At 50.8% G+C, this 11,755-nt stretch overlaps 1 protein-coding gene across 1 annotated transcript; it reads left to right on the top strand.

Annotated features, from left to right (window-relative positions):
- Positions 1 to 43: 43 nt before the first annotated feature.
- LOC113486335 (protein DGCR6) lies at positions 44 to 7,264 on the top strand. Its single transcript, XM_026860111.1, has 3 exons — positions 44 to 156; positions 4,313 to 4,453; positions 6,326 to 7,264. The coding sequence occupies exons 1-3, from the start codon at positions 151 to 153 to the stop codon at positions 6,407 to 6,409; spliced, it is 231 nt and encodes a 76-aa protein (XP_026715912.1). The 5' UTR covers positions 44 to 150; the 3' UTR covers positions 6,410 to 7,264.
- Positions 7,265 to 11,755: the final 4,491 nt, after the last annotated feature.

Raw genomic sequence — 11,755 nt, 5'->3', positions numbered from 1 at the left:
CACTGGGGCCGGAGGGGCGGTGGTCGTGCCCTGACCTGCTCCCGCCCCGCGACAGGGCTGAAACAGGAGCTCTTCCACCGGCACAAGGAGGCCCAGCAGTGCTGCCGCCCCCACAACCTGCCGCTGCTCCGCGCCGCCCAGCATCGCGAGATGGAGGTGAGGGGGGGCCCGGCTGGGCGCAGCCTCCCCTGGCGCAGATCCCCGGCGGGTCACAGCAGGACCACCCCTGCGCCCGGCATCTCCAGAGGGTTTAACTAGTCACCCCCTGCTGCCTTGCGAGCCACCAGCTGTCCTGTCTGGCCTTGCTAGCGCAGCCCTAAGGTCCTCACACTGACTTGGGGGTCCCCTCCTCTTGCTCTGCCTTTTGTCCCAAGACTGTAGAGAGGTTGATGCTGGTCTCCTCTCACACGTGATTAGTGACAGAACAAGAGGGAATAGCTTTAAACTGCAACAGGGGAGGGTCAGACTGGACAGAAGGCCAGTGGCATCCTGGATTGTGTCAGCACTGGCGTGGCCAGCAGAGACAGGGAAGGGATCTGAGCCCTGTGCTCGGCACTGGTGAGGCTGCACCTCGATGAGTGGGTTCAGTTTTGGGCCCCTCACCCCAAAAAGGCCATTGAGTGACTCGAACATGTCCATAGAAGGGCAATGGAGCTGGGGCAGGGTCTGGAGCACAGGTCTGCTGGGGAGCGGCTGAGGGAACTGGAGGGGTTTAGTCTGGAGAAGAGGAGGCTGAGGGGAGACCTCCTGGCCCTCTGCAACTCCATGACAGGAGGATGCAGAGAGGGGGTATGAGTCTCTTGAGCCAAGTAGTAAGCGATAGGACAAGAGGTAATGGCCTCAAATTGCATCAGGGAAGGTTTAGACTAGATCTTAGGAAGGATTTCTTTGCAGAAGGGGCTGTTGGGCGTTGGAATGGGCTGCCCAGGGCAGGGGGGAGTCCCCATCCCTGGAGGGGTTGAAGAGTCGGGTTGACCCAGCGCTGAGGGATCTGGTGGAATTGGGAACAGTCAGGGTGAGGGTCATGGTTGGACTGGAGGAGCTTCAAGGGCACTTCCAACCGAGACGATTCTGTGATTAGGAAAAAAATTTTCACGGGAAGAGTGGTCAGAGAGTGGAATAGGCTGCCCAGGGAGAGGGTGGAGTCACCATCCCTGGGTATGTTTAAGGGTCATTTAGATGAGATATTGGGGGATGTGGTGTAGGGGAGAACTTTGTAGAGTCGGGCTGAGGGCTGGACTTGTATGATCTCAAGGGTCTTTTCCAACCTGAATGATTCTGGGATACTAAGGATAGATACATCTAGGATAGCTGCAGTCCAGGTGTGATCTGGGAGTTGTGGAAATTCAGGAGCCCACTCCAAAAGAGCAGTGGTGTTTCCCACTGTGCATTCATGATTCCTCATTATTTGGCAGGCTGAAGCCTGTGTACAGATAGAGCAAGTTTATAGAAAACATAGAGAAGGTACGTGAAATCTACTATTACACCATAGCAAGTAGAAAGCAGAGAGTAGTCAAAAAAATAACATGTTTTACTTAGTAGCACTGATAAGGAGGAACTTCCTTGAGATATGTAAGCATAGAAATAGTTCCTGCAAGCATCCCGAAGCATGTGGAGAAAGGCACTTCAGCAGGAGCAGTAGGTTCAGTCCCAAAGGACTTATCTGTACATTGGTGATAAGATAGAGGCAGTTTTATAAGGTAAAGGAAATTGCAAGTAGCTATTTATCTTAATCAGTTTAAATGTAGGGGGTAGTTACTTTACTCCATGTAAGGCAAACAAATAAGTGTTTAAATAGAGGCTCGTTCCTGACCTTTGCCCATAACAAGCACCACATCAGCGCTTGCTGTTGGGTCTTTTGTCTTGGTGTTTCCATGTCCCTTGTTCTGTATTAAGGTGGCTAAAGCCAGGCTGGGCCTCTATTAGCTGTCCCTGTTACTTCTGTCTCTAGCTTATACTTGCAGCAAGTAATAATCTATACTGCCTGTTTTAAAGTGATTCCAATATTCACTCATTAAGTGGACCATATACAGGTCATTTCTCCTTGTTTTACATGGTGTGCAACTTCTTCCTACTTCCTTCCACGTTCCCCTTTCTCTTTCTGTTTCCTCTGGACATGTTACTAGAGTTACTTCTTCCCTTTTGTATTTTCTGATATTTCTGCTGTGGAGCATTTCAGGAATAGATTGGTCATCTCTGTTACAATTGGTACCTGTCTAGTCAGAACTGCCCTGTGTGGTTGAAGGCTTCAAAAACCAGCTCCACAAGATAGCTTGGGATTGGTCTCCCAGTAGAGGTGATACAAGATGTAGTTTTTAGATGTCTGATTTCTTAGTGAAACCCATGCCCCTCATACAGGGTCATCAGCCACCAGAGCTGAAGTAAAAGCTTGTGTTTAAGCCTTAGTTTTCTCCAGGATTTTGGAACTTTTCTGTAGCCCAGAATCAGATGCCAGCCCTAGCAATATGTTATTTATATGTTTGAAAAAAAAAAAAAAGTATCTGTTTTTTCCAAACCCATGTAAAGTCACTCGTCAAGCACAGTAAGTGAAGAAGGTGATGGTGTGGTGCCTCCTTCCCCCAGGGTGATTGGGAGAAAGGAGTGTATTTGGGGAACAAGGGATTTGAATCCTTCATATCTTCCACAAAGCTCCACAATGAGCCTCTCGACTGAAGGAAGCTTTTTTTAAGTTCACTAGCATCCCATAGTGAAGGAGGCAATTCTTCCTTAATAGCATATGGTTCTGTGAAGCTTTCTCAAACCTGTGGACATAATTAAAAATGTAAGATGCTAATTGCCTGCTGTATGTACATCCAAGAAAGATTACATGAGGTAGCTCCTGCTTCATTTAAGTAATAATTGCTCTTGGTTTAGGTCAGGCCCTTTGCAGAGAACTACTGATACGTCTGTGATGTAGACAAACCTCAGCTCTTTTCCAGACTGTCCAGGGCTGAGACCTCAGTCATTCAAATTCTGACTTTTCCCCAGGACTTGTAGCAGTACACAGGCTTTCAGCTCCCCTCTTGGATGGATTTGCCCAGGTCTTTTAAACCACCAGCTGCTGGTGTAGGAAATCCCAGGCTTTGTGACTTCTCCCTTCCTGTGCAGTCAGGATAACCTACCCCCATGAACATTTCCAGCTAAATGCATGCCTCTTTACTGTGTTACAAAGGGGCAGCGTTGCACGAGTAAAATGTTGAAACTTGTGTCGTTTGTTTCTTGCAAGAGAATGAGCCTCCCTTTGTATTTAGATGGGATTTGATGCTTCCTGACTTCCCCTGTGTCTTGCTCAATGCAGTCTGCTAAGGTTGAATTGCCTTACCTCCAAACACATTTGGCTTTTTATTTGAGCTGGACTGTCCTCATCGTCTGCAATCCTTCTGCTCTCTTCTCCCCTCTGGCAGGGTTTCTGGTAGGTTGAGGTTTCCTCTAGAGCAGTACCCCATTTTGCAGCTAGCAGATCATCCAAGTGCTCCTGGAACAAGCCCACCACTCCCGATTTCCAACATGTTTTTGATGTAGCATGTGGTCTCTATGCTCCATTTCTTTTTCGGGGGCAATGCAGACATTTTTCTGCTGAGCTTTAGGCAGATGTCAGCAAGGTGGGAGGGGCTGTGTTCTCCTGGTTGGGGTTATTTATCCTCATTTGATAATGTTCTCAGTCTGCCAAAAATAGAAGCCCAGCACACTGTAGTCTCAAGTGAGACTTCAGCTTGCTGGTGTCAATACAAAATAAAGTGGCTTTCCAGCTGTAAAGTTAGGTTTTTGAGGAGTTCAGCTCCTTTGATGACTAAATGGGATCTGGGTGTGATTTATAGCTCCAACTCTGTGTCTTAGTGTCCAGGGAACATAGAGGCTTAGGTGTCCAAGCTGGCCCCTTGGTGAGCTTCAGTGGCCTATGTTACTCCTCCATGTCTGTCTTCAGCCTCACCAGTCCTGTGAGGACTTATTTTGAGCCCATACTGCTGGAGTGCTCAACCATAACCTGCAGCTTATCAAGAAAAGTTCAGATACAGATCTGTTGCTCGTGTTCTTTCCTGGCCTGCCAGCACACCGAACGGGGGCTGCTCCCAGTGCTTTCCCTGCACTTTCTTGAGTGGTAGCTTTGCTAGGAGACATGGCAAGGGGAGGAGGTAAGATCTGGGGCTGTGCTTGCTGCCCTCTGCTGTTCTTGGGACTCTTCAGAGCAGGAGTGCTTCAGATCTAGTCACTATTAGAAGATTTAGGGATAAGAAAAAGATAGAAGGAAGGAAGATACTCCACTGTTGGTTGGGGTTTTTTTTTCTTTCAGTCGACTGTTATCTTTTTTCAGGCTGTGGAGCAACGAATTCGAGAGGAGCAGCGAATGATGGATGAGAAGATAGTCTTGGAACTGGACCAAAAAGTGATAGACCAACAGAGCACTCTGGAGAAGGCTGGGGTGTCTGGCTTCTACATCACCACCAACCCACAGGTTAGTGTGTAGGAGGGAGCGTAAGATCTGACAGTACTCTTGTGTTAGTATCTTTATTTTTAAAAAAAAACTTACTCTTAAGTTAATTCTGAATCACTGGGTCAGAAAAAATGATCCATCCTTTGCCTCATTAGCTGATGGGCAACATGCCCTGGGCAGATGTAGTACCAGGTTCAGATTGAAGGAGCGGAAGCCCGTTAGACAGGGCAACATCCCCAGCTTTCTGCAATATTTTTCCCAGTGTGGAGAGAAGAAACACTCTGCCAGCAGCCTGCAGTCCTGTGACTCTTGAATGGGTCTGAATAATACTAAAATAAGTGGCTGTGTAGTTTTATCACTTTTGTATCTTGCCTAGCTGTACAAATTGCCTTCAGAAGTCTTTTTATTAGACTTGTTAATCCTTGCATGTGACTTACTGGACATGATGATCTCAGACTGTGATTAGAAAATTGTTCTTGGTTTCCCAGTGCATCTGCTCTTAAAACTTGTGAGCAATTGCCTGGGTTTTTCTCTGTTGTCTTAATGCCACCGCAGGAATGAAAAAATAAAACTTCCAAAGTCTCATTGTAAGGCCACAGAAGTTTGCAGGCAATGCAGAAACAGGCTGTTCTTAACTCTTGTTTGTTCAGCTGATTAAATTTCACTTTGATAAAGACCTACTAGTGAGAAAAGATGGCTTTAAGTTAGTTAAACAGGCATTTTCTAAAACCCACACAATTCCTAGCTGTGTAGCCTTGAACAAGCCTCTCATTTTTCCTGTGCTGCTATTCCTCATCTGTATAATGAAAGCAGTTCTTTCTCTCCCTTCCTGCCCCTGCCTTTTATGTTATTTTTGTAAGTAATAACCTTTAGCAGGGTTCCTATTTGCTGGGTTTTGTTTATGTTTGGCTTTACGATAGCTTGCAAACCAGACCCAGACCTTGGCTTGTACCTGTGAATGCCACCATCATATAAGAAATCACTGCTGGAATCTGCTCTCCATGCGTTTCCTATCAGCCGATGTGTTTCCCTTCAGTCTGTTGTATAAGATGCCTGCTTATGCAGTTGCTATATTTTTACAAAAATAGATTTTTATTTCCATAGTGTAATGTCTGCAAGTCTGAGTCACAGAACAGGCTTCATTGAATTAACTACTCCACCATGTAGTCTGTGTGCTAAATGGCTGGTGAGCTAAATGTGAGTAAAGCACAAGCAGATGGTAAGGAAGCCGTGAGCTGATGTTGGTGACTGCAGGAGGCAGCGGTCTCTGCTTGATTAGTCACGGAAGAGGGAGTTTTTGAAGGGGAACTAAATACCTGGAGGAAATTTGAGGCACCAGCACAGCAATGTGTTGCACATGCCTTAGACTCTGCTTAGCACCCAAAGCAATCCCTCCTGCTTCCTGCCTGTTGGTGCTGGAAAAGGATCAGGGTGTTGAAGATCCTGTTGAAGGATGAGGGGAGGGAGCTGTGCTGACCTGGATGGAGAAACTCCTCTGTGGTGTGTGGCTGTGGGTGGGCAGGGGGGGTGCTGCTGCCCCACTCCTGGAGGCTGCTCCAGAAGGGGAAACCTGCCCAGCTGGCCAGCCCTCACAGCATTTATCACTAAACCATCCTCAGGAAGAAAGAACCTTTCTAAATCCTTAATGAACTGTAAAGCTCTGGGGTTCCCAAGACAGCTGCAGTTTGTAGCAGATCTGTTAAGATATTACTGACCTGAATTTTATAGAAATGCTTAAACAAGATGAAGCCTTTGTTTTGTATCTGCATGCTTTTTCTTTTGTTCCCTGAAGATCGGTGTCTCTTGAGTGGGTGGTATAAGGCAGTCCTTTCTGCTTCCTGCAGCAGGGAGTGGGATCATCTTATCCTTGTAAAAATGTCTCTTCCTTTGCAGGAGCTGACTTTACAGATGAATTTACTGGAACTGATTCGCAAGTTACAACAGAAGGAATCAGAGTCAGAGAAGGCTTTTTCCTGAATGAGCAAATCTGCTGTTTACTTCCCAGAGTTTTCTTCTGACTTCCCTCTAAAGAATAGACTGTTAATGCATTTGCTTTATATTGTGTCAGGAAGAAGCTACTGGCTGTAGAAGAAATAGCTGAGGCCCTTAGATATCCTTAGAGCTGGGTGAAGCAGACCCCCAGAGCAGGGGGGTGGCTGGAGAGCATCAAACTGCCTCTCCAGTCCTCAGAGCAAGATGTGTCCTGTGGGTCTTGCTAAAACAAGAGTTGATGGAGAGGGTTCATCTGCACGCACAGCCTGTGGCACTCGTGACACCATTTACTAAGCCAGGGGACACAGGGCCAGGCTCCCAGGCTGCGAAGCCAGCCTAGCTGTGTATGGGTGAGCCCTGTGCTAGGGTGACTCAGCTCAGCGGGTGAGCAGCATGGTCTCCTCTTCCGATTCAAGGAGGAGGAGTGAGTGTCTCTGGCAGGGGATGGGAGAGGGAGCAGCTGCCCCATCGGACTGGGAAGCGAAGTGGACTCGCCATCCAGTGCCACCTCACCATGGCAGATGGTTGGCAGCTGGGAAAAAAAGAGTTCAAGGTTTATCTACAAAAAGATGCTTCTCTGTGTGTTGAGGCAAAAAACAACCTCTTGAACTTAGAGACCCTTCCCAGCGAGACCTCTAGGCAGATAACAGCCCTGGCTTTATTAGAGGAGGATTTCAGGCCTCTGCCTGCCATTACTGGACTGTGGCATTTGCAGTGTTCCCACCCAGCTCAGAAAGCAGAGAAGGATTGAGGGCTTTTGCTTTGTTACTTTAAACCAGTTTCCAAGTGGAGAGAAATAAAATATTCTGTCTTGTCTTCTGGGGCTGCAAGCTTTCTAAATGTCAATGATTGTGATTACATTTGTCTCCTCCCTGCTCGATGAGTGTGGGGTTTGGGGTGTGCTAGTTTAAAGCTGGGGTGGGGAACCTTGAGTGTTTCTGAGAACTTTCAGGGCTGAGCTTATGACCCCGAGAGCCCAAGTCGCATCCTCAGTGGACAGGAGTTGGGGCACTTGCTGAAAGTTTGGTAAAAGATCACTTCAAGTATGTAAGAAATGTGTTGGTACCAGGCAGTGGTGCCATGGCTGCTTGTAGGAAGCAGGATGGTACAAGGGAGAGTCTGTAAGCAGTTCTGCACTTCATGTATGAAGTTCAAGTTGGAGAGGCTGTTGGGGGTGGCTGAAAAACTTGGGCCATTGTGTGTTAAAGAGCATTGATTCCACCCAGGTTACTGTTTAAGGGTGTTCTGGCATTACCAGAGCAAGGCTTGTGTTTAGGAGACCTTTGTGTTACTGGTCGCTCTTGGCTGCATCCTCCACTGTTACTGCAGCAATCTCTCTAGGCAGCAGAAGGCGGTGTGAGAAGATTCCATGGGTCAGCCAAGGTACTGTGAGCCCTCGTGTTCCCATGAAAGCAGGTCACTGAAGCTGGAGTGAGCCAGCTGTGGAGTTGGAGAACCAGCTAAAGTGAGGAAACCTGCAGAGGTGTTGGAAGAGCTTGTGGGTGGCCTTTGGGCAGGGCAAGGTGGTGGTAGAGGAGTTGCCTGCTGCTGTAGGCAAACACTGAAGATCAGCAGCTACAAGGACCAGGGAGACTTTTGCAAATTCAGGGCTGTTGCCATCATGGGTGGGTGTTTCCTCCCCATAGGAGTGTGCAGCTGGAGACAAGAGGTACCTCTCATGGGGTCTCTGCCTCCTGGAGGAAAATCCCCAGCTGGAAGGTGGGACCTGCATTGTTGCAGGATCTCCATGAACCACCTTGAAATGTGTGGCTGCTTGACTCAGCTGCGAGACCTGCACTCGACTGCTAAAATGGTGAGGAGCAGAGTGGGTAGCATTTCTCTCTGGAAACACCTTCATCCTGCCTGTGAGGACACATACAGACAGTCTGTGGTCCTGACCAGGTGAAGAAGGCATCCGTATTCCTCTGTATTGGTAAGGAAATTGCTTCCCGAGGTGAGGGTGGGGGAGGCAGAGATGAACGATGGGTCCTATTGCAGGAAAGGAGACACTGCCTGGGTGCTGGGGGGACAGCGCTGCCTCCCAGAAGGACTTGCCCTCCCCTCCTTTGGCATGAGCACTCCTGCATTGCTGGAGCAGCGGCAGAGCTGATGGTGTGGCTGGAGGAGCTTGGGGGCAGCCAACGCAGCAGGTCGGGATTGCTGGAGGTGGGGTCAGCCCCGCTTCACTGCCCACCTTGGTCCAGAGCTCCCCAGGAGCCGGGAGAGCTGGTCACTGCCACCTCCGCTGCCGTCTGTCCCGGGGATCGCAGCGGCTGCTCCAGCACTGCCATGACAACGGCAGCTCTTGGGCTTCCTGCTCCCACCATCTGGTTGCGGATGGCTCTGCCAGGCAGCTGATCCGAGCTGAAATTTTCCATGCCTGTGGTCACAGTTGTGTTTCAGAAAGACTCTCCGCGTGAGGTGGGGAGCAGCAGGGTGGTCAGGCATGGCTAATTGGTGGAGGTTATCTTCAGGGAATAAAGCGCCTGAGATAGCCCATGACCAGGGAGTATTCATTCAGTGCAATTTCAATGGAGGAAAACTTGCTCAGCTTCCCCCCCCCCCAAAACATTGCTGGGTGCTACGACGCAGAGGATACACGTATTTTTCCAGGCAAGTGCTTTTTTGTCACTAGAGGGTGACGCCTTCCTACAGCACTGGCTGTGCCTGTGCCACTACAGTTGTGTTACTGCCGGTGAGGGCCGGGCAGGGCTGGGACCTGGTGACAGGATCCGAAGGAACTGTAAGTGCTGCCAAGGATTGGTGGATTTTGGCTGTCTTAGTTCCTTGGTTCAACCACCTGGGCAGCCCCTGAGCTTGACTGGTGTCCCAGGAAGATGTAGTTAGGGACCCCTTTGGTGGCAGCTCAGGTGGCTTCAGCCACCCACAGAGCTGGACCTTAAGTTCTCCTTGTGTGCCAGAAGCAGTGCGGAGAGAGGATACACAAGAGGATCAAGTTCCTCGTTCTGGTGCAAGGTGGATGGGAGAGCTCCGGCTCTGTGCCAGCCCCGTGTTCACCCATGAGCTGGGAGAAGGCAAATGATGGGTGGTACAAAGGGACAAGTCCTGTTTCCTGCTTCCTTTTCCTATACTTTGGATTGAGGAGGAGGATAGCAAGGTCTCCTCCATGTAAGGGGGCTGATTCAGCATAGATAAGGGTGAATTTATGCAGGTGGGAGCCCTCAGTGTTGCATGGTGGGCTACGAGTTGACCATTACCACTCAGGAGTGACATTTGGGGTGATGACTGATGGGTCTGTGGAAACATCAGCTTTAGAAAGAAAGAAAACCTAATGAGATGTTAGGAAGGGAGCAGAGAAGAAAATGAAAAACGTTTTGTTGTGAAACTGCTGGTGCACCGGCACCCAAACACAGGTCTCTTCATCCCAAGAAGGGTGCGGCAGAGCTGGAACAGGCTCTGCAAAGGCTGTGGGTACATCAGGGGTCTGAGCCACCTTCCAGCCAAGCTGGACTCCTCTATCTGAAAACGAGGTGCTCAAGAGGGGAGTTAAAACTACAGGTGACATGGAGAGGGACTTCACTCTCTTCAAACACAAGAGCTGGGGTGTTAAAGGAAGCCTGTAAAAGGCAGGTTTAGGGGGAAGACGCGAATGTTTGAGAAATTCCTTGCCACGGCAGGCTAAGACAAGTGGAAGGTTTGTGTTGGTTCAGGGGGAGGTGAGGCACTTCTGGAAAAGAAATGTCTTTGGACTTAAGGAGAGGGGTGATTCCTTTCCACCGGGCTGTAGGTACTTGGAGCCAGGTGGAAGCACTGCACACTTGCTCGCGTTTTGTGCCTTTGCTTAGACAAGGGCTTACTTCAGTCCTGGGCAGCAGGACCGTGAGCTGGCTGGGCCCGTTCAAACACTCACCTTCCGCTGCTGCCCCTCCAGCCGCCCCCCCTACATCTCTGCTTCGTCTGACAAATAAATACCCGAGCGTGGAGGACGTCCCCATCCTCCAGGCAGCAGCTCCAGAGCAGGGCGGGTAGAGGCAGATTCCTCCCCGGAATAGCCACGGAGCAGGGTCTCCATCCAGAGCCGCGCCCAGCAGCCGAGGTGCGGTATAACGGCTCCCTCAGGCTGCAGCGCCCAAGCCCAGCACATACACGCGGGGGGGGCGGCCCTCAGGTCGTGGGGACGTTGCCAAAAACCCGTCAGCCTCTCCGGGGGGGTCGGGGTGCCCCCACCTCCGTTACCCCCAACCTCCGCTCCCAGCTCCGCTGCAGACGGCGCTGGGGCTGGCGCCGGCCGCGCTGCCCTTGCAGCATCCCGGGGCCCGGAGCAGCCCCGCCCCAGTGGCTCTTCTGCCCTGTCCCACCACCCGATACCTGCCTGCAGGAGGGGATGCTCACACCTTTCTGCTCCTCTGGCAGGTCGTCAGGCAGGATCTCGTTGCTGTGGACCCCTCACCCTGCCCCAGGGAAGGGCCTGCTGCCTCCAGGATGGCGAGATGGCTGCCTCGTTCGGCTGACCTGACCCGCTTCTGCCAGAAACTCAACAGGGTGAAGACCTTGGAGGATGACATGATGGAGACATCCTTCAACAGATGCCTTTCCACCATCGACTTGACGCTGCTGGGCATTGGGGGCATGGTGGGCTCTGGGCTGTACGTCCTCACAGGCACCGTGGCCAAAGAGATCGCTGGCCCCGCCGTCATAGTCTCCTTTATCATCGCTGGCTTTGCTTCGCTCCTGGCTGCTCTCTGCTACGCCGAGTTTGGTGCCCGGGTACCCAAGACGGGCTCTGCCTACATGTTCACCTACGTGTCTGTGGGTGAGATCTGGGCCTTTCTCATCGGCTGGAACGTGCTGCTGGAGTACATGATTGGGGGAGCCGCGGTGGCCAGGGCCTGGAGTGGCTACCTGGATTCTATTTTCAACCACAAGATAAAGAACTTCACCGAGACCCATGTGGGCACCTGGCAGGTGCCGTTCCTGGCCCGCTACCCTGATTTCTTGGCAGCTGCCATCCTGCTGGTAGCCACTGCCTTCATCTCCTTTGGGGCCAAAGTGTCCTCCTGGCTCAACCACGTCTTCTCAGCCATCAGCATGGGTGTCATCCTCTTCATCCTCATCATGGGCTTCATCCTTGCGCAGCCCAAGAACTGGAGTACCCAAGAGGGCGGCTTTGCCCCATATGGGCTGTCGGGCATCATGGCTGGCACGGCCACCTGCTTCTATGCCTTTGTAGGCTTTGATGTCATTGCAGCCTCCAGTGAAGAGGCCAGGAACCCACAGAGGGCTGTCCCCAGGGCCATCGCTTTCTCATTGGGGCTGGCCACTGGGGCCTACATCCTGGTGTCAGTGGTGCTGACGCTGATGGTGCCCTGG

This window comes from Athene cunicularia (assembly GCF_003259725.1).
Source record: "Athene cunicularia isolate RWA chromosome 15 unlocalized genomic scaffold, athCun1 chr15_part1, whole genome shotgun sequence".
In the NCBI taxonomy this organism is placed as follows: domain Eukaryota; kingdom Metazoa; phylum Chordata; class Aves; order Strigiformes; family Strigidae; genus Athene; species Athene cunicularia.
This window is presented reverse-complemented; position numbering and strand designations above follow the sequence as displayed.